The 19,162-nt window shown below is 57.9% G+C and overlaps 1 protein-coding gene across 3 annotated transcripts in view; it reads left to right on the forward strand.

The window, feature by feature from the left end:
- The window catches only part of MMP15 (matrix metallopeptidase 15), a 21,481-nt gene extending 3,111 nt beyond the window's left edge, over window positions 1–18,370 (forward strand). The window contains exons 2-10 of one of the 3 annotated variants that reach the window (XM_001101050.5): window positions 8,918–9,066; window positions 9,699–9,827; window positions 11,324–11,631; window positions 11,985–12,146; window positions 13,066–13,319; window positions 13,676–13,814; window positions 14,665–14,815; window positions 14,967–15,082; window positions 16,478–18,370. In XM_001101050.5, the coding sequence (XP_001101050.3) occupies window positions 8,918–9,066; window positions 9,699–9,827; window positions 11,324–11,631; window positions 11,985–12,146; window positions 13,066–13,319; window positions 13,676–13,814; window positions 14,665–14,815; window positions 14,967–15,082; window positions 16,478–16,917 (1,848 nt within the window). In that variant the 3' untranslated portion in view covers window positions 16,918–18,370. Of the gene's footprint in view, window positions 1–8,917; window positions 9,119–9,664; window positions 9,828–11,323; window positions 11,632–11,984; window positions 12,147–13,065; window positions 13,396–13,637; window positions 13,815–14,664; window positions 14,816–14,966; window positions 15,083–16,477 lie in introns of all 3 variants that reach the window. The other 2 variants (XM_077986229.1, XM_077986230.1) reach the window with 2 other exon arrangements.
- Window positions 18,371–19,162: the final 792 nt, after the last annotated feature.

Genomic DNA, 19,162 nt, shown 5'->3' on the forward strand with positions numbered 1-19,162 from the left:
ACACCTGCAACCTGCCAGGCCCTAGCCCACCACTGAGCTGCCCTGCCCTATACCACATTCTCCCTTAGATGTCCGGTCCCAGTCTGTAGTCATTCCGGGCCAGATCCCCACCTGGCTGAGGTGCCCACTGTTGTTCCTGCCCTGCAGGGCTGAGAGTCTCCAGGTTCACCAGGGGAGCTCTTATCTCACCCGTCTCCCCCTACCTCCTCCTCCCAGGCACAATTCAGGCCCTCGGCCTGCTCTGTGGAGGTGACTCAGGCTGCCAGAGTTCACAGGTGTGGTGCCACCACCACCAAAACAGATCCACCCACGCTTCCTGAACAGGCCCACGAGTATCTTCCTAGCCCCTACCCAGCCACAGAGCAGATGAGGCAGCGGGGGGGTGGGGGATTGGGGGGGTCGGCGTGAATTCTCATTTCGACCTTCAGGTGAGCCACAGTCTCGGGCTTCCTGCGTTTCAGTCTCTACTAGTACTTCCATGCTGGCTCCGGCGGGCCCCACTGGTCTCCTCTTTCTTTTAACAGAGCAAAACTACAGATGCTGTCTTTGTCCACCAGCTAAGAAAAGGGGGTTAATAGCGGGGCCTTGTCATTGGGAATCTACAGAAGCTGAATCTTCTCCCCCTTCCCTCTTGTCTCTGCTTTTTACTCTGTTTTCTTGCTAGTAGCAAATCACTCCTCTCCATGCTCTGTGTCAAGACCCAGCGAGAACTGGTCTGATTGGCACAGCCAAGGACCTAGATCTCATTGGGCCATGCCCTTCACACCCAGCCCTTGCCATGTTTCCGAGTTGGGACTGCCCTTCGGTCCAGCCAGTCATCTGTCTCCTTGCAGAGAACAGCCCAGTGTAAGCTCCTTGCCTGAGCAGTGTATTGGCCTGACCTTCCCATCGTAACCTCTGAACACAGATAACCTCCTTTGCCCAACCCCACGGGATATCGATACTTAAAAGATATCCATGAATGTGGAGAGGAGTAACATGGAAATAACACGCTATCCCCACCCCCAAAAGAAGACTTTCCCCAAAAGCCCAGTGCCCACTGCTGTCTCTTATGCCCACTCAGGATGGCCACACTGCAGGCATGGAAAAGCCCCTCCCTGCCAAGCGGTTTGTTCTGGCTGTCCCTCTGTGGCCCTTTTGTTGTTTGGTCCAGATGTTCCCTGCCATCATCACCTCTGCCCGCTGGGAGTTTGACCTCTGCCTCAGGCTAGCTGTGGGGGTCGCTGTGAGCACCACTACTTTCCAGATCAGATCAGAATGGATATCCTCCATATCATCCCAAGGCTTAGGTGATTCCCTCGCTTGGACACTCCAGCAGGAGCAGTGCTTTGGTCCTGGAGATGTGTTTTCTGAGTCAGTAAAGACAGGGAGGGGTTGCGGACCCTGCTCGTATCTTTCTCCTTTACAAAGAGGGTCCTGGGAGAAGCCCACCATTGAGTGTGAGGACTGGGACCCTGAAGGCGGCTGAACACTCCAGACCTGAGACACAGTAGGCACCATCTGGCTGGACAGCCCTGAGTGACGGCTCAGATAGGGCTGCTTCACAGTGGGACACAGGTTCCAGGGATTCCTGAGACCAGAGGCCATGGAGCTGGACCTGGATCCCAGAGGCAAAGAGGGATGCCTCTTCCCTAATCCCATGGCCCTCATGGCAATAGAAGAAAAAGTGTAAGAGACCCAACTCAGCCTCCAGTGACAGGACAGGTGGATGAGCCCCTGGTTCCAGCCATTAGCCAGCCCTTGGAGATGCCCCCCATCCTGCTGCCATTGGCTGGTGGTGATGCAGGCCGAGGTCTAGATCGCCTCTCCAGGGAACTGGCACTGGCACTGGCACTGCCTTGTCCTTCCCCTAGGAGTGACTGTCACCCTGTAGGGGTGAGAGTCTTAACTCCACGTTCAGCATTTATGAGCATGGCACCTGATACATAGTGCAAAACAGTACACAACACGGTGGCCTACACCTTGTGTCCAGAGCCTCCCTGGCAAAATAGTGCAAAACACAGTGACAGAAGTGAATGGCATTTACTGTTGGGCAAGTCACTGAACCTGTATGAACTTTAGGATTCCTATAAAAAGGGAATAGCAATAGTATATCTGTTTGATGGAGTTACTGGGGAGATTCATTGCATTTATGTGCAAAACACTAAACGCTATGCACAGCGCCCGGCACAGCAGGTGTTATTTTTGAGCACGTTCAACATATTTGTGTCTGTCCTGGACACAAACTAGGGATGTTTTGTAAGCATTTTCACGTTTAATCCTTGTATTAACTCTTCAAGTGTATATGCTGTCATTACTCTATTGTACAAAAGAGAAAACTAATACTGTGAGTCGAGAAAAATGACCCCCACATTCCATAGCCAGGGAGTGGCAGAACTTGGATTTGAACCCAGCTCAGTCTGGCCTGGAACCCAAGCTCCGAACCCCCATGCAGGGTTAAAGGCTACAGGTCAGAGCCTAGGGTGCCATCCTGTGGAAGTTCCACCATGCAGAATTCTGCTGGGCCCGATCCAGGTGGGAAGGAGGTGTCTGAGGTGGAGCCAGAGCTGCCTGAGCTGTGTGAGCCAAACACAGCATTGCCCCCAGGCCCACCCAGCCTTGCCCCCATCTGTCCAGCCAACCAAGCTCTACCCTGTGGACAGCCCCATCTAGGAGTCAGCACCTGCAGGGAGGTTTCCAGGTGAGGACCCAAGGCCGGGCCCCCAGCCAGGCCTGAAACTCCTGGCTAACAGAGGCCTGTTCACCCCGCCCACTGGCCAGGGAACCCGGTTGTTTTTTCCTCCAAGTTAAGGAGTGTGGGGCAGGCTGGAAGGCTGCTGGGTAAAGAAGTGGTCAGACCTCAAGACGTCTTCCTCCTTCCTGCTTCTCCTGCTGGACTTCCCCACCATCCAGAGTCCCAGCCCCCACCTGCAACTCGCTTTAAGACCCATGGGAGGGAGAAGATTTAAGCCCAAACTAAGCATGTGTGTCCTAGAAGCGCTGAAATGTGGACCATACTGCCTCTAAAGGTAGTGGGCAATCCACCAAGGAGGACCTGGCTCAACGCCGCCTTTTTTTTTTTTTTTTTTTTTTTTTTTTTGAGACAGAGTCTTGCTCTTGTGGCCCAAGCTGGAGTGCAATGGAGCAATCTCGGCTCACTGCAGCCTCCACCTCCCGGGTTCAGGCGATTCTCCTGCCTCAGCCACCTGAGTAGCTGGGATTACAGGCGCGTGCTACTACGCCTGGCTAATTTTTTGTATTTTTAGTAGAGACGGGTTTCACTGTGTTAACCAGGATTGTCTCAATCTCCTGACCTCGTTATCTGCCCGCCTCAGCCTCCCGAAGTGCTGTGATTACAGGCGTGAGCTACCACGCCCTGCCCATGCCACCTTCCTTTACTGGCCTTGGGGGTGCTCTCAACCCTGCTTGGTGGATCGGAGTGATGATCTTGGCCCTATTTTGCAGAGGACAGAACTAAGGCTCAGAAAAGTTATCCTAGCCATCTTCCGTTGCCCGGGGGCCTGTTACGTGGACTAGCAGTCGGGACCAAGGGGCGGCCCTCAGGGGCTGACTTCCGCTCAGCCTGAGGAAGGGCTAACAGTTGTTGCTGTCTGGAGAGAGAATGGGCTGCCTTGGGTGGCAGTGAGCGCCCCCTGTCTGCAGGATGCAGGCTGGATGAGTTTTTGGCCAGCTGTAGTCCGTGGAGGCCTTGGGGGTGGCTGGGCTTTATGGTACTGGGGCCACCCAGCTGGTGAGTGGACTCTTGGCTCAGGTCTGCTGATCTAGGTGGACCTTGTGGGCCTGGAGTGTGCACCCCGCCTTCTGCAAGCTCCCTGGCTGTCTTAGGACTTGTCCCATTCAGCACAGGCTCTGTGCCTAGAGGCTGGGAGTACAGAGCTGGGCACAGCCTTGGCCTGCTCCCTAGAGCCCTCAATACCAAGACTGCAGGGTAGGGGAGATGGGCATGGTGAGGACCTCACAAGGCCACAAAAGGTCTGGGGGCCGGATCCATCGCTGGCAGCCTTGACAAGGCTTCTTTTGTGCCTGGCTGGGCAACTCTGCCTGGGTCTGCTCAGATTGCAGACAGAACCTGGGTGACAGAGGCAAAGCAGAGCCCAGTAGAAAGTGTCCTTATCTCCTGGGGTCTGATAAGGGCCCTGGGGGAGGGTCTGCCGGCCAGCTCTACAGATCTGAGTGCTGGAGGAGCTGGAAGGGCCGGCTGGGGCAGCGGCAGCAGACGCTCGCCCCCTCCCCCACCCCACCCCCACTGCCCCACCGTGGCGGCTGCTCACTGCACAGTATTGATCTAGCGGCTTCTTACACCAACCCTCTCGGCAGCCTGTGGGGGAGGGTGGACTGAGATGGCCCAGCGCCCAGACCCGGCCAGAGATGTTGGGTGTGGGGAGGATTAGGCACCCTTCCCCGTACTGTGCTGGGCACTGCTCCTGAGAAAGGCCCAGTGTCCCCAGCCTGAGGCCAAGAGGAGCTGGTGATACCTCAGAAGCAGCCTGGTCCAATAGCCCCAGTTCCAGCCCAGGTCAGCTCTGTGACCCTGGGTGAGGCACTCACTATCTCTGAACCTTGCTGTCTGTATCATGGGAATGGTCATAAATCTACATTTCAGGAGTGACAGTGAGCATTCACTGGACGCTGGAATGGGTGGCTGGCCCATGCCAGACTCAGGTGCTGCGGTTATGGCCTCTCCTGTGTGCCGGGGTCCAGGAACCACCCTTCTGACTCCTGGTGACCCCATATCTCCTTGCCACTCACCTGAAGTGTCAATAAATACTAATGGGATGGGGTCTGGAAGTCAAGAAAGAAATTGGCTAGGTGTGGTGGCTCAGCCTGTAATCCCAGCAATTTGGGAGGCCAAGGTGGGCGGATCACCTGAGGTCAGGTACTCGAGACCAGCCTGGCCACATAGTGAAACCCTGTCTCTACCAAAAATAGAAAAATTAGCTGGGTGTGGTGACGCACACCTGCAGTCCCGGCTACTCAGGAGGCTGAGGCAGAAGAATCGCTTGAACTCAGGAGACAGAAGTTGCAATAAACTGAGATCACGCCATCCTGGGTGACAGAGCGAGACTCCGTCTCAAAAAAAGAAATGGCTGAGAGGACCACAGTGGCCGGTGGCCCCCCATAGCAGCCCACACCCCAAGCTGCAGAGGGGAGGGGCCCTCATGGCCCCAGAGCCCTCCTTCCCTCCCATTGGACAGTGGGCTTGGTGGCAGAAGAAACAAGTCCTGCTTCATATCCCACCCTACTCTGCCACTTACAGACTTTCTGAGCCTCAGTTTCCTCACCTGAGAAGCAAAGCTTCACCCACGTGGCTCACCCCACCTGTGAGTCTAGGTGGCAGGAAGAGGTTCCTTGTTATTAGGGACAGTTTTTACAGTTACCAGGAGAGCAGCAAGGGCTTGAACACTGGGACTGGGAGTCGTGACCTGGGGACTCATCTGTGCCTTTTGCCCAGTGGCAGCAAAGCAGTTCAGCAAGCTCCCCACACCGCCTACCTGGAAGCAGCAGCACCTCCGGCCCCGCCCTCACGTCCCCGCCCCTGCTGTCTCTTCCCTCCTGTATTCTCCCGAACTTGTCCCACTTAGTGTGGCAGGAAGGTGCCGGGAAACTTCTTCCTGGACCCTGGGGAAAGGAGGAAGCTCCCAGTCCTATGGGTGGTATTGCTGCCACCCGGGCAGATTTATGGACACTTGGCATTCAGCCACCCTGAGCACGCTGTCACTGGTCAGGCGTGCTCTGTCAGCTTCGCCTTGTTATCCAGAGGTTTGGCTGGTCTGCACCAAGGCTGTGTTTCTGCCTACCACCCCCCAACTCCCCCAATCACTGCCCAAGGGGTGCCCCCATCCTCAGCCTCTGGCTCTTCACCCCAGGTGACTGAGGGCTGAAGCCTGGCTGATAGTGAGATGGAAGCTCTTCACTTTCCTGGAACTCAATACTGCTTCTCTGTGTGGAAGGTCCATAGTGCCCTTGGGACCCTCCTGGCAGCCCCTGAACTGGCCCCGGGGTTGAAGGGGCCCCTCTGCTGGTCTCTGGAGCTCTTCACTGCAGACAGGCCAGCACCCTCGCTTTCCTCCCCGGGGCCCCAGACTGATCCCCCCGCCGCCCTCCCCTCCTATCACTCTGCAGATACCGCTAATCAGCCCCTCAGTGGCCCATGATTGTGCTCCCAGAGATATTTTTACCGTATGCAAATAGGTGATGTAGAGGTGCCCTAATCTGCCGGCAGCCAGCTGCATTCCCTTTGCCGTTAGAGCTGGCTGAGCATCATGGCCTCGCCTTCTGGATCTCCCCAAGCACCTTCAGGGAAACTGTCCTTTAAGGATGGTGGATCTGCGGGCCGGGCGCGGTGGCTCACGCCTGTAATCCCAGCACTTTGGGAGGCCGAGGCGGGCGGATCACAAGGTCAGGAGATCGAGACCACGGTGAAACCCCGTCTCTACTAAAAATACAAAAAATTAGCCGGGCGCGGTTGTGGGCGCCTGTAGTCCCAGCTACTCGGGAGGCTGAGGCAGGAGAATGGCGTGAACCCGGGAGGCGGAGCTTGCAGTGAGCCGAGATTGCGCCACTGCACTCCAGCCTGGGCGACAGAGGGAGACTCCGTCTCAAAAAAAAAAAAAAAAAAAAAAAAAAAAAAAAAAAAAAGGATGGTGGATCTGCCACTCCACACCCCCCAGCACAGGAGCCTTGGGAGAGGTTTCCCATGCTTGGGAAGAACAGGGAGGGTACCCACGACATTGCCAGTATCTTACTGAGCTGTGGGAATGCGCCCTGGGCCAGAAGTGAGGAGTGCTGGTGGAGGGGCCCTGGGGGCCTCCTGCCTCCCTCCGCTCTGGGGTTCTGGTGGAGCCTGGCCCATCACCAGTCTTGGAAAGTCCAGACCCATCAGCCCTCTTGGTTGACGATGGGTCAAGGAGGCCGAAGGCTGCCTGCCCCAGGGACAACCACACAGGCCTTGGGTCTCTGTCATTTGCACGTGTGTCGAGCACCATCTGCTGCCCAGGGTCGTGACAGGCACTAGCGTGCACTGCCCATTTCCTCCTCACAGAAACCCGGGAGATGCGGCAGGTCCTGGTGCAACCCCCCTTTTACCGATGACCGACTGAGAGATAAGGAGGTGAAGTCACCTCGGAAATAACCAAGCCAGGCTCTGCCTAGCTCCACCTGTCCCCAGAGCTGGTGGTGGTTTCTCAGCTCCATGTTTCCACCCCATTGCTCTGGGGCTGTTTCCCGGGTCCTGAGAGGCCTCAAAGCTGTGGCCGCACATCCAGTCTGCAACCCTGGCAGCTTCTCCATGCTGCCTTCCTTGGCTCAGCAGCTGCTCCGTCTATCAGCAGCCTGCGTACCGCTGAGCTGGCCTGCCCTGCCATACCAGGGACCTGGCCGGGTGCCAGGGCTGGGCTGGTGGATGGCACTGAGAGAGCAAGTGCCTGAAGTATTAGATGTGAGGTTGGTGGCAGGCAGATATGTGAGCTGTCAGCCTAAAGCAACCTCTGTGTCCAGCTACTCCCCTGCTCTCTGGGCCCTCAGGGTGTAGCCCTCACCTCCCAGAGCACTCAGAGGGCCGGCCTTAAGGGCTTCTCATTCTGGATACCCCTAGAGACCCAGACAAGTCAGACACAGACACTTGCAGTGGCCAAGGTCCAGGGCAGCCCCTGGTCTCTGCTCACTGCCTCCCATGGCGGTCACCATGCTCTTGAAGGCTTGAGGACATGAAGCAGACAGGGCAGAACCCCCTCTCTACCACAGCTCGTCCTGGCTCTGCCCTCTGGCTTGGCCATGCGACTCGTGGGGTGTGGGTTCCTTGCTTTTTGGGTGGGCTGGGTCTCCCAGGAAGACTAAGTTCCTGAAGGCCGGGATGCCTCAGCCTAGTCCTCCCGTGGCCCCCAGCTGGCACAGAAGGTGTTCAGAAACATCTGGCAGGGTGGGTGGTAGATGGATGAGAAGACTTGCCAAGCAAGCCCTAGAAAGGGAAGGGCACACCTGTTGTGTACCAGCTTTTTCAAAGGCTGCCTTCCTCAAACCTCACCCCTCAACAGCCCATGGTTCCCCATTCTATAGGTGAGGAAGCTAGGGCCCAGGGAGAATGAAGACTGTAGTAGACCAGGGCCTGGGCTTCAGGCTTCTATCCCGCCCTCCATCCTGGGTGGGTACCTGCATCTGTCCACTCTTTCCAGGAGATTTAAGGTCTTTGGGGAGCAGTGCCAAAGGGTGAGGCCTCAAGAGGTCCTCAATCCTTTTGGGTCCCCAGCAGTCTCCTTGGCCTGGTAGGGGCCGACCCTGGAGGGGCCAGTGCAGTTGTCAGCTACTGTGGACACGGCTTCTGTCCTAATGGGGGAAGACAAATAGCAAACACCTAATCGAAATATACAGTACGTTAGATGGGTGATAAGCATGGGGGGAAGGAGGGGCTGCAGGGTATAGCTGATGGGGCCTTTTTAACATGTCAGAGAACACCTCTTAGATAAGGTGGTATGGAAACAACAACCTGAAGAAAATGAGGATGAAAGCCACACAGTTGTCTGGCGGGAGAGTGCCTCAAGCAGCAGGGGCAGCAAGTGCAAAGGCCCTGAGGCAGGAGCGTGCCCAGCTGGGTGGATTGTGGTGAGGGCTGGCTAAGGTGGGGTGACAGAGTGAGGACCTTGTGGCTCCTGTACAAATGGCTTTTCCTTTGCAATGGGAAATCTTCAGAGGGTTCTAAGCAGAGGATTGACCAGATCTGACCTGGCCTTTGTTCTGGCTCTTGTGAGGAGAGATGACAAGGAGGAGGGTGCTGAGGCTCACACGGTCACCTGGACAGGAGGTGATGATGGCTCAGATAGGGCAGCGGTGGTGGAGGTGGTGGGAAGCAGTTGGCACAGGCTGTACATGTTTGGAGGTAGCAGTGCCAGGACCTGCTGACGGGGTTGTGGCTTCTTTGCAGAACTGGCTGCGGCTCTATGGCTACCTACCCCAGCCCAGCCGCCATATGTCCACCATGCGTTCTGCCCAGATCTTGGCCTCAGCCCTTGCTGAGATGCAGCGCTTCTACGGGATCCCAGTCACGGGTGTGCTCGACGAAGAGACCAAGGAGTGAGTTCCCCCCTCATCCAGACCCCACAGACACCTGCCCTCCATCTGGCCCGTTCTAGAGGGCTCAGCATGTGGAGTTTCCAGAAAAGAGTGGCCTAGATAAGAGATGCCAAATGGTTTGGTCCTCCATGCCAGTTCTCATTGGTTGGAGTGGCTGCCCAAAGCCTTGTGTTGAGAAAGCGCCAAGGGCAGAATCCAGGCCTTGGCAGTAAGGAGCACAGTGATCGATTAGTGATGTCTGACATGGCCAGGGGAGTGTGGAGGTGCAGTCCAGGAGCTGTGGATGGGAAATCCTAGCTAGGCATGGCTACGAATCTAACAAGTGACATGACCTAAAGCCATGTCCCTGAAAAGAATGCACAGGGCATAACGTATCCAGGACAGAAGGCCTTGAGCGACCCTCCATTACTGGGTGATAAGGAGAGAAGGGCTCACCTTGACTGAGCCACTTCTGGGCACTCAGTCTTCCAATACAGGCATTTTGCCCATTTTACTGGAAGTTGAAGCTGAGAGTGCCCCATCCCCACCATGTCATAGGAGGGGCAGCTGGGAAGCCTGGAAGTGGCAGTACCAGAACAGGCAGGTGTGTAGAGGAGAGGCTCCATGCCCACCCCTCTGTGTCCATGTCACAGGTGGATGAAGCGGCCCCGCTGTGGGGTGCCGGACCAGTTCGGGGTACGAGTGAAAGCCAATCTGCGGCGGCGGCGGAAGCGCTATGCCCTCACCGGGAGGAAGTGGAACAACCACCATCTGACCTTCAGGTAGGGGGCTCAGCTGCCCAGGGAGGCGTCTGCCCCTTGGCAGGCCGAGCCTCAGGCCTCCTTTCCCAGAGCCCACCCCGGGGCACCCAGCCTCAACAGACCAGCCCACTCCCACACTGATGAGACCAGCCACACATGCCAGGCAGTCTCCCTTGAGAGAAGGTCAGGACCCTTCAAGCTACTTCCGCCCTGTCCTTCCCCACCTCCCACTGCCCTGCAGACAGGGGCTGGCCTCACTGGGCACAGCTGGGCTACTGCCCCAGCACAGACTGCGGCGAGGGGTGGAGGATGGCTGGGGTGCAGGAATCCAGGCATCCATCAAGTGAACAGGCAAGTCGCCTGCAGAATCCTTGGATCAGGGACCCTCATCCTTTTTGCTGAGTCCTTGAGCAAGAAAAGCCCCCAGCCAAGTGTGCCTTGAGCCATGTGATTTTGCCCCAAGGGTTCCCCTTTTTGTTCCAGTCTGGCTCTGTTCCCACTCTGAATTCCATCTCCCAAGGAAGAGTGGCTCCTATGGTCACTTAGACCTCAAGCCCCGAGAGTGAATTCAAGGTACAACCAACTAAAATATTCCCTTCAGGTTTAATGGAAGTCTCTCTAGCACACAGAGCTGAAAGTGATTTATATGTGTAAGAGCAGGCTTCGCCATACTTCATCAAATGCAGGCTCTGGCTACAACTTACTTCCTCTAATCCTCACTGGAACCCAGTAAAGAAAGTAACACACACACACACACACACACACTTTTCTAACTTAACAGATAAAGAAACTGACCAGGCACAGTGGCTCACGCCTGTAATCCCAGCACTTTGGGAGGCTAAGGCCGGTGGATCACCTGAGGTCAGGAGTTCAAGACCAGCCTGACCAACATGGTGAAACCCCATCTCTACTAAAAATACAAAATTAGCCGGGTGTGGTGGCGTGTGCCTGTAGTCCCAGCTACTCAGGAGGCTGAGGCAGGAGAATCCCTTGAACCTGGGAGGCGGAGGTTGCAGTGAGCCAAGATCGTGCCACTGTACTCCAACCTGGGTGACAGAGCAAGACTCCATCTCAAAAAAAAAAGAAGTTGGAAATAGAGAGACTAAGTTACTTACCCAAGGTCACACAGATACTGTTAGAGCCAGGCCTTGAACTCAGGTCTGTCTGACCCTGGAGCTCAACATTCAGAACTGCTCAGCCTGTGTTTCCCAAACCTCACCCATTTGCATCCCATTTTCTAGATCTTTCCCCCAGCCACATAGTACCTGTATTTTAGTTTACTTAATGTCTCTCTTACTTAAAATCAGTTTATTTGCCACAGTGCAATCTTAATTTAATGATATCTTCATGATCTCCTGGATTTGACAAATTCAAATTATGATTTACATCAAAGCAAACTGCCAATTGATACTAACGGGCTTGTTGGTGACCTTGCGTGCCCCTCTTGGGAACAGGCCAGCAGAGGACAGTAGGCCCTTGGCCCTGTATCCGCTCACTCATCTCCCACCCACCCCCAGCATCCAGAACTACACGGAGAAGCTGGGCTGGTACCACTCGATGGAGGCGGTGCGCAGGGCCTTCCGCGTGTGGGAGCAGGCCACACCCCTGGTCTTCCAGGAGGTGCCCTATGAGGACATCCGGCTGCGGCGGCAGAAGGAGGCCGACATCATGGTACTCTTTGCCTCTGGCTTCCATGGCGACAGCTCGCCGTTTGACGGCACCGGTGGCTTTCTGGCCCACGCCTATTTCCCTGGCCCCGGCCTGGGCGGGGACACCCATTTTGACGCAGATGAGCCCTGGACCTTCTCCAGCACTGACCTGCATGGTGAGGACAGCTAGCCAGGGTTGGGGGCAGGGCAGGTGGCGCCAGAGCTGGGCAACAGTGCCCTGCTGAGTGGGTTCAGCAGCCGTGGAGCTGGGAGGAGAGAGTTCCCCTGTGTTTGTCTCCGGATCACTACACTCGATTTCAGTCTGTTGTCCCACCATCTCCAAGGGGAGGCAAGAAAGGATGATTGTACCCATTTCTCAGAGAGGGTTGTTGTAGACCAAAAGAGCTCAGCCTCTTCCAAGAGGGAAGCAAGGGCAGGCTCTCTGGCAGCCTCAGCCTGGAGGGTCCGGGGTGGTTAGGTCCTGGGACTGGCCAGAGCTGACTGTGCTGCCTCCTCCTGTCCCCGAAAGGAAACAACCTCTTCCTGGTGGCAGTGCATGAGCTGGGCCACGCGCTGGGGCTGGAGCACTCCAGCAACCCCAATGCCATCATGGCGCCGTTCTACCAGTGGAAGGACGTGGACAACTTCAAGCTGCCCGAGGATGATCTCCGTGGCATCCAGCAGCTCTACGGTGCGTGGGCTGTTACCAGCCGGCTCTGCATGCCGCTCTCAAGTCCCTGCCCAATGAGGAGTAGGCATTACTGCCATCCCCATTTTGTAGATGAGAAACCCAAAGCCCAGTGAGGATTCGTGACTTGCCCACATCATTTGGGGAATAAATGGTGGTGCTGGAAGTGAAACCCAGAGCTGACTGCCTCCAGCGCCTGGCCCTCACTCGAGGCTGTGGCTACAGGCTAGAGGCCTTGAAGGGACACAGGTGGCACCATTGTTCCTCATGACCCTCCTCTCCTTACCCTTGGCAGTATTCTTACTAGACCACAAGTGCCTTGGGGATCCCAGGACCCGCCCCCTCCCACCGTCACTTCCAGCCTGAGCCTGTCACAGCTCTGTTCACAGTGTTGCCAGTTTATCACTTCCCAGTGGCTTTGAGGAAGTGCCACCCCCCACCTAGGGCCCACCCGAGAAAGTCTCCAGCAGTGAGGTCCCCTGGGCCAGTTCAGTGGGCCTGCACCCTGTGCTCACACCGAGCCCTGCTCGGGGCCGGCAGCTCCTGCCATGCTGGGCACTTGATGGGCACCCCTTGCTGCATCCCCAGCAACTTGGAAATGCAGAGTCCAAAACGCCTGAAGCCAGGGCCTGGAGCCTCTGCTGGAGCAGGCTGGCATCCCAAGGGGAATGTCCCCAAGGGGACATGCAGGCAGACACCCTCAGGAGCACAGTGACGCAAGGTCAGTGTGGGGAGGTCGAGGAGGGGCTAGAAGGAGGAGGACCCAGGTCCCACCGAGGATGGAGGCAGGTGTTGGGGAGGGGTCTGCTGTAGCTGGACAGGATTTTACTTTCCACCTGGGTGGGCCTGTGCAGGGGGCCCGGGGCCCAGGATTCTGAGTAGGAACACAGACCTCACTTCTGAACAGACTGCCTCTCTGCAGGTACCCCAGACGGTCAACCACAGCCCACCCAGCCTCTCCCCACTGTGACGCCACGGCGGCCAGGCCGGCCTGACCACCGGCCGCCCCGGCCTCCCCAGCCACCACCCCCAGGTGGGAAGCCAGAGCGGCCCCCAAAGCCGGGCCCCCCAGCCCAGCCCCGAGCCACAGAGCGGCCCGACCAGTATGGCCCCAACATCTGCGACGGGGACTTTGACACAGTGGCCATGCTTCGCGGGGAGATGTTCGTGTTCAAGGTCTGGCCCTGCCTCCCATGCCTGTCCCTGAGCCTTTTCGCTGGCTGCTCTGGGCCCCCTGTCCCACCCTCACTCAGCAGGACCCGGGGAGCCGTTAAGCCCTCAGCTCTAGACGAGGCGGAATCCAGCCCGAGAGGTTGAGGGACTTGTCCAGGGTCACATAGCAAGCCCTAGTGCCAGCTCCCCAGCTCAGGGCTGTTTCTGTGCAGCCCTGAGTTTCCAAGCCACTGCCTGCCTCAGTATCTCAGTGTCCTCTCCCTGAGCCCACCCTCACCCGGGAAGGGGTGGTTTGAGGATGGCACCTCTTGGCCAAGGCAGCTTGCCTGTGCTGCCTGCTCACACCGCGCCCTCCCCAGGGCCGCTGGTTCTGGCGAGTCCGGCACAACCGCGTCCTGGACAACTATCCCATGCCCATTGGGCACTTCTGGCGTGGTCTGCCTAGTGACATCAGCGCTGCTTACGAGCGCCAAGACGGTCGTTTTGTCTTCTTCAAAGGTGAGCAGGGGTAGGGTTAGGGGGCTGGGCACCCTTCCTGCCATGACCTCTGACCCTGCTGGACCCGAGGGAAGACGGGGTGAAGGGCTGCGTTGCATATCTGGTCCTGTGCCCCAACTGTGGGCTCACTCTGGGAGGATGGGGACACAGCAGCAAGGTGGGGACGGGAGGAAGATAGAGGCCGGGGGCAGAGTTGGACCTGCGACCCGGAAGTACCTGGCCACCTCGTGCAGCACAGGGCTCAGCCCTGCTTCCCTCTGTCCTTGCCTCTTTGCCTCCAGCAGCCCCATCCTCATAAGAACAGGTGCCCCCAGCCCACTCCGGGGCCAGATTTCTGTGGTCTGTCTGCAGAGACAAGGTCTTGCAGGGCAGCGCCCCGTGGTGGGTCCGCCGGGGCTCTAACCCCACTGTCCTGAGCTTCAGCGAGGCATGAGCGAGGCATGAGGACAGGGCTGCCCCACACCAAAAGCAGGGAGCACTGGGCCACACACTAAGGGCTGCGAGTGTGCTCCAGGGACACAGCCCCCAGACCCAGAGACCAGGCAGCCCCCTCCCCATACAAGAACTATATGTGTGGGGGTGGGTGGCGTGTGGCATGTACGGGTGTGAGCAGGTGACTTGCTCATGGGAACAAGTGTGCCTCAGGTGTCCGTGAGTGCGGCACGTGATGTGCGGGTGACTGCATTGTATGTTGTCATGGATATGTAGAGGGGTGTGAGTGTGATTTTGTGTGCCTTAGGGGGACAGCAGTGGATGTGAATGGATTTGTGGGCCCAGAAGAGCATTCTTTTCCCACACACACCCCTCAGCCCCAGGCCTGTCCTCACTTTGCCTCCCACCTCTCCTGCAGGTGACCGCTACTGGCTCTTTCGAGAAGCCAACCTGGAGCCCGGCTACCCACAGCCGCTGACCAGCTATGGCCTGGGCATCCCCTATGACCGTATCGACACAGCCATCTGGTGGGAGCCCACAGGCCACACTTTCTTCTTCCAAGAGGACAGGTGAGCAGTGCACCCCTCCCCTAAGGGGAGAAGGCCCCGGCTAGGCCCCCCTCAACCTCAGGCCTACCCAGAAAGAATCCACTACCTGTGGGGAATGGGTCCTGGCCCAAGCAAGGTCTCTAGGTCCACAGCCTGGTGCTTTTGGTCGCAGGTACTGGCGCTTCAACGAGGAGACACAGCGTGGAGACCCTGGCTACCCAAAGTCCATCAGTATCTGGCAGGGGATCCCTGCCTCCCCTAAAGGGGCCTTCCTGAGCAATGATGCAGGTACCTGGCCAGCCCCTCCCAGTTTGCCCAGCACCTAATAACCCCTGCTACACACACCATGGGGCAGGGCTTGCCCACAGTCACCCGGCACTATGATGGTGTGTATAGGGGACACGCTGTGTTACGCTCTGGGCTGGGAGCTTACCTAGCTTGACACCCCGGTCCTTCCCGCGTGGTTAAAATTCCCTTTTTACACACAGGCAAACTAATAAACCAGAGAGCTTGAGCAGAGTGCCCAAATCCCACAGCCAGGACGGTACGGAGTCAGGATTCCAGGCCAGTTCTGCCTGCATCCGGAGCTGCAGCTCGGAACTGCCCTGATGCCCACAGAGTCCAGCTGCCCCCAGGCAATCCCAGGGGAGCCTTGAGCCTGAGTGGGGCAGGCTTGGCTCAGAGTGTTAGGGGTGAAAATCTTCCCAGGGCATCGCTCATCTACCTAGAAGGAAAGCCCTGTCTCTGTCATTATAACCAAGAGACAGAGAGCTGTGCCTCTTCTATTTCTCTAGCAAGGTCTCTAGTGCATTTAAGAAAAACCAGCCAGGTGTAGTGGCTCACACCTGTAATCCCAGCTCTTGGAGAGGCCGATGCGAGAGGATAGCTTGAGTCCAGGAATTCGAGACCAGCCTGGATAACATAGTGAGACTCGATCTCTACAAAAGAAATTTTTTAAATCAGCCAGGTGTGGTGGCTTGCACCTATAGTCTCAGTTATTTAGGAGACTACGGTGGGAGGATCGCTTGAGTCTGGGAGATCAAGGCTGCAGTGGGCCGTGATTGCACCACTACACTTCAGCTTGGGTGACTCAGGGGGGACCCTGTCTGCTTTGCCAGTGCTCAGGCCCGTTACACAGCTTCTGTATGTGAGCTTGGCACTATGCAGCTGCTCTGATCTCTTTTGCTCACCCCTTGATTGAAACCTGGCCCTGCCTGGTGTTGATGGGATGCTGGCAAGGTGTCCAAGGCCAGAGAGCCAGCCCAAGGCAGCACCAGGTTCCTTCCGCTCTAGAACAACTGTGGGGTGCTGTGTGGCCTTGAGCAAGACCCTGAACCTCTGGTATGAGGTGAAACCAGTTCTGGCAAGGGGCAGCAGGATCCCTTACTGCAGCACCCAACCCAGCAGGCTATAGGACCCTTCCAGGCCCTACCCCAGCTAATGTCAGTCTGGTCAGGAAGCCCAGGATTCTAGTCGTGCCCTCAGCCCAAAACCCTCCCTCAGCCCAAAACCCTCTGAGCCTCAGTCTGGCTCCTCCAAGTTGAGAAGGGGAAGATTTGAAAATGCCCAGGGAAGCAAATGACAAGAAGGGCGTTTTGAAGCCCTCGGCATGTCCTGGCCTTTGATGGTCTCACTGGTGGTTGGGCTCGACCTGAAGCCACTCTGGCCTCCTTGCCCCCACAGCCTACACCTACTTCTACAAGGGCACCAAATACTGGAAATTCGACAATGAGCGCCTGCGGATGGAGCCCGGCTACCCCAAGTCCATCCTGCGGGATTTCATGGGCTGCCAGGAGCACGTGGAGCCAGGCCCCCGGTGGCCCGACGTGGCCCGGCCGCCCTTCAACCCCCACGGGGGCACAGAGCCCGGGGTGGACAGCGCAGAGAGCAACATGGAGGATGGGGATGGGGACTCTGGGGCTGGGGCCAACAAGGACGGGGGCAGCCGCGTGGTGGTGCAGATGGAGGAGGTGGCACGGACGGTGAACGTGGTGATGGTGCTGGTGCCACTGCTGCTGCTGCTCTGCGTCCTGGGCCTCACATACGCGCTTGTGCAGATGCAGCGCAAGGGTGCGCCGCGCGTGCTGCTGTACTGCAAGCGCTCGCTGCAGGAGTGGGTCTGACCCCCCGGCGCTCCTGCTCACGGTGCTCAGGGGGCACCTGTGGTTTTGAGATGGCTCCCAGGGGCTCCCTCCGCCCCCAGGTAGGGGCCCCTCTCAGCCCTCACACACCCTGTCTGCCCCGCCCTCATTATTTATGCCCAGGTGTTTGTTTTGTTTTGTTTTTGGCACCTTACTTGACCATTTGTTTCTGTTTCCCCGACCGGGGAAGGGTGTTTAGAATTTTCTAACTGTAGTTCTGCTCCAGACAGGGAATTAGGCCCCCATCGTCCTCTGGCTTGGCCACAGCTAGAGGAGCAGAGGGGCAGAGGCCCACGTTGGAAGAGTAGCCCCTCCTCAGCCTGAGCCCCGGGCCGTAACTGCAGACTCTTTACCCAGTTGGAGACTGGCTGGCCCCCCTGGTCCGCTCCCTCCCAAGTGAGTCTCTCTGGGCCTGAGGAAGAGCTTTCCACCCAGGGGCAGCCCCAGGCCGAAGGGGACCTGGAAGGGAGGTGGGCCGTGGCCCCTGAGCCTGTGTTGAGGCTTGGTTCCTTCCCAATCCACTTCTGACAGCCTCAGCGACCCTGGCTCCTTGTGCCTGAGAACCCAGCCCACCCCCAGCAGCAACTCCCAGCTCCCACCTCCCCTTGGGCCCACACCTCGTTCCCTCTCTGGAGAAAGGGCCCTGGGCCTGCCTCACCACGGACCAAAGGGAGTATGCCAAGGCCCCTCTCCCCGGGGTAGCAGCAGCCTCGCCCCTAGCAGAGATGCCTCCCTGAGCTAGAACCCTCTGTCCCCCCCGCTGCACCTCCTCCTTCCCTCTCCCACTCACACCACCAGCCTCAGGGGCCTAAGCTCCAGCTCCCTCAGGCTTCAGCTGCCAGTGTCCTGAGCCCCAGGGAGAGGGGGCTGACGGGTGCCTAGGCCTGGGCAGTGGATGGCTGTGAATGGGTGCCCACCTTTTGGGTGCCCACAGTGCCAGGCACTGGGCATGCGGAGTTCCTCCCTTCCAGCTCCCTGTGCCCGCAGGGTCCTGGGAGGAGAGACACTGGTGGGGATAGGCCAGCCACGCATCAGACTGTGAACCCCACTAAGGAGCCCATTGTGGCCTGAGGCTGCCCTCCTCCGGGGTTCAGCCCTGAGGACAGAGATGCCTCCTTCCTCTTTTCCTTCCCAAAGCAAGCAGGAGGCTGTGGCTGCTGTGGGAAATGGTACTGTACAGCTGGCTCTGCTTCCCCATGGCCCTGAGCGAGTGGGGTCTGCCACCCAGGATCCCCGAGGCGCTTTGGGGGCGAAGGGTTCTGCTGGCCTCTGCGAGTGGTTTCTCGTGCACTGGCACCAAGTGCGGGTCCGGCAGCTTCTGCCCCCTGCAGAACCGGAGAGCCAGCCAAGGGGTGGGGCTGCGGGGGTTCCGTGTCCACCCCCATACATTGATTTCTGTAAATAATGTGCACTGAATAAATTGTACAGCTGGCAAGTGTGTTCTTGTTTGTAAGGCCTTGGGCTGGAGCCTCCAGCTGGAAGGGCGTGCAGGTGGTGGGGGTCCAGCCCTTGCTAGGGTTAGGGGGCTTGACCTCAATGCCAAGGAGACCTTGTTCCAATTCCGTGGGGGCTCCTTCCCGATGGCCCTTGGAAACTAGGCCCTGGGAGGGGCAGAGCTTAGGGCTGCCCTCAAGAGTCCAGAAAAGGGAGAGGCAGGGCACCTGGGGTCACCCTGCCGGGGTGGGGCAGGAGGGAGCATGGAGTTAGTTTGCTGTTTGTTCGTGCTGAGAAGACAACCCAGTTTGCCACAAGCCCTTCCCATCTAGGAGTGGAGGAAGAGCCAGGCCAGGCCTCCCAGGCTGGGTTCTGAACACTAACGGGAGCCCAGAGCCGGCCACAGAGAGAGATGGGAAATGGTGCCACTTTGATTCCAAAAGTTCCCTTCCCCACACATGCTGCTCAGAGTGGCAGACACCCAAGACCTGCCCTTTCATCTTTGAGAAGCAGAAAATCCCACCCAGGCCTGTGCAGGGTGCAAGTGATACCCCACCCCAGGAGGGCAGGAGACTGAGGCGTCACGGTCCCTTGAGTCTGAGCATGGCTGTGGACCCGGGAGGTCTTCCTTAGCCCCCACATCCATGCTCTTGGCCAGGCCTCTTAGGTACTAGCCTGGGCCCCCAGGAATGTGATGATTTGCCGCAGTAGGGGTCGCACCCCCACCATGGAGCAGGCCAGGCCTCTGCAAGTCCTCAGGCAGGGTCCTTCCTCCTGTTCCAGGCCCAGCCCC

The sequence above is a fragment of the Macaca mulatta genome, chromosome 20 (genome assembly GCF_049350105.2).
Source record: "Macaca mulatta isolate MMU2019108-1 chromosome 20, T2T-MMU8v2.0, whole genome shotgun sequence".
Taxonomy (NCBI): Eukaryota; Metazoa; Chordata; class Mammalia; order Primates; family Cercopithecidae; genus Macaca; species Macaca mulatta.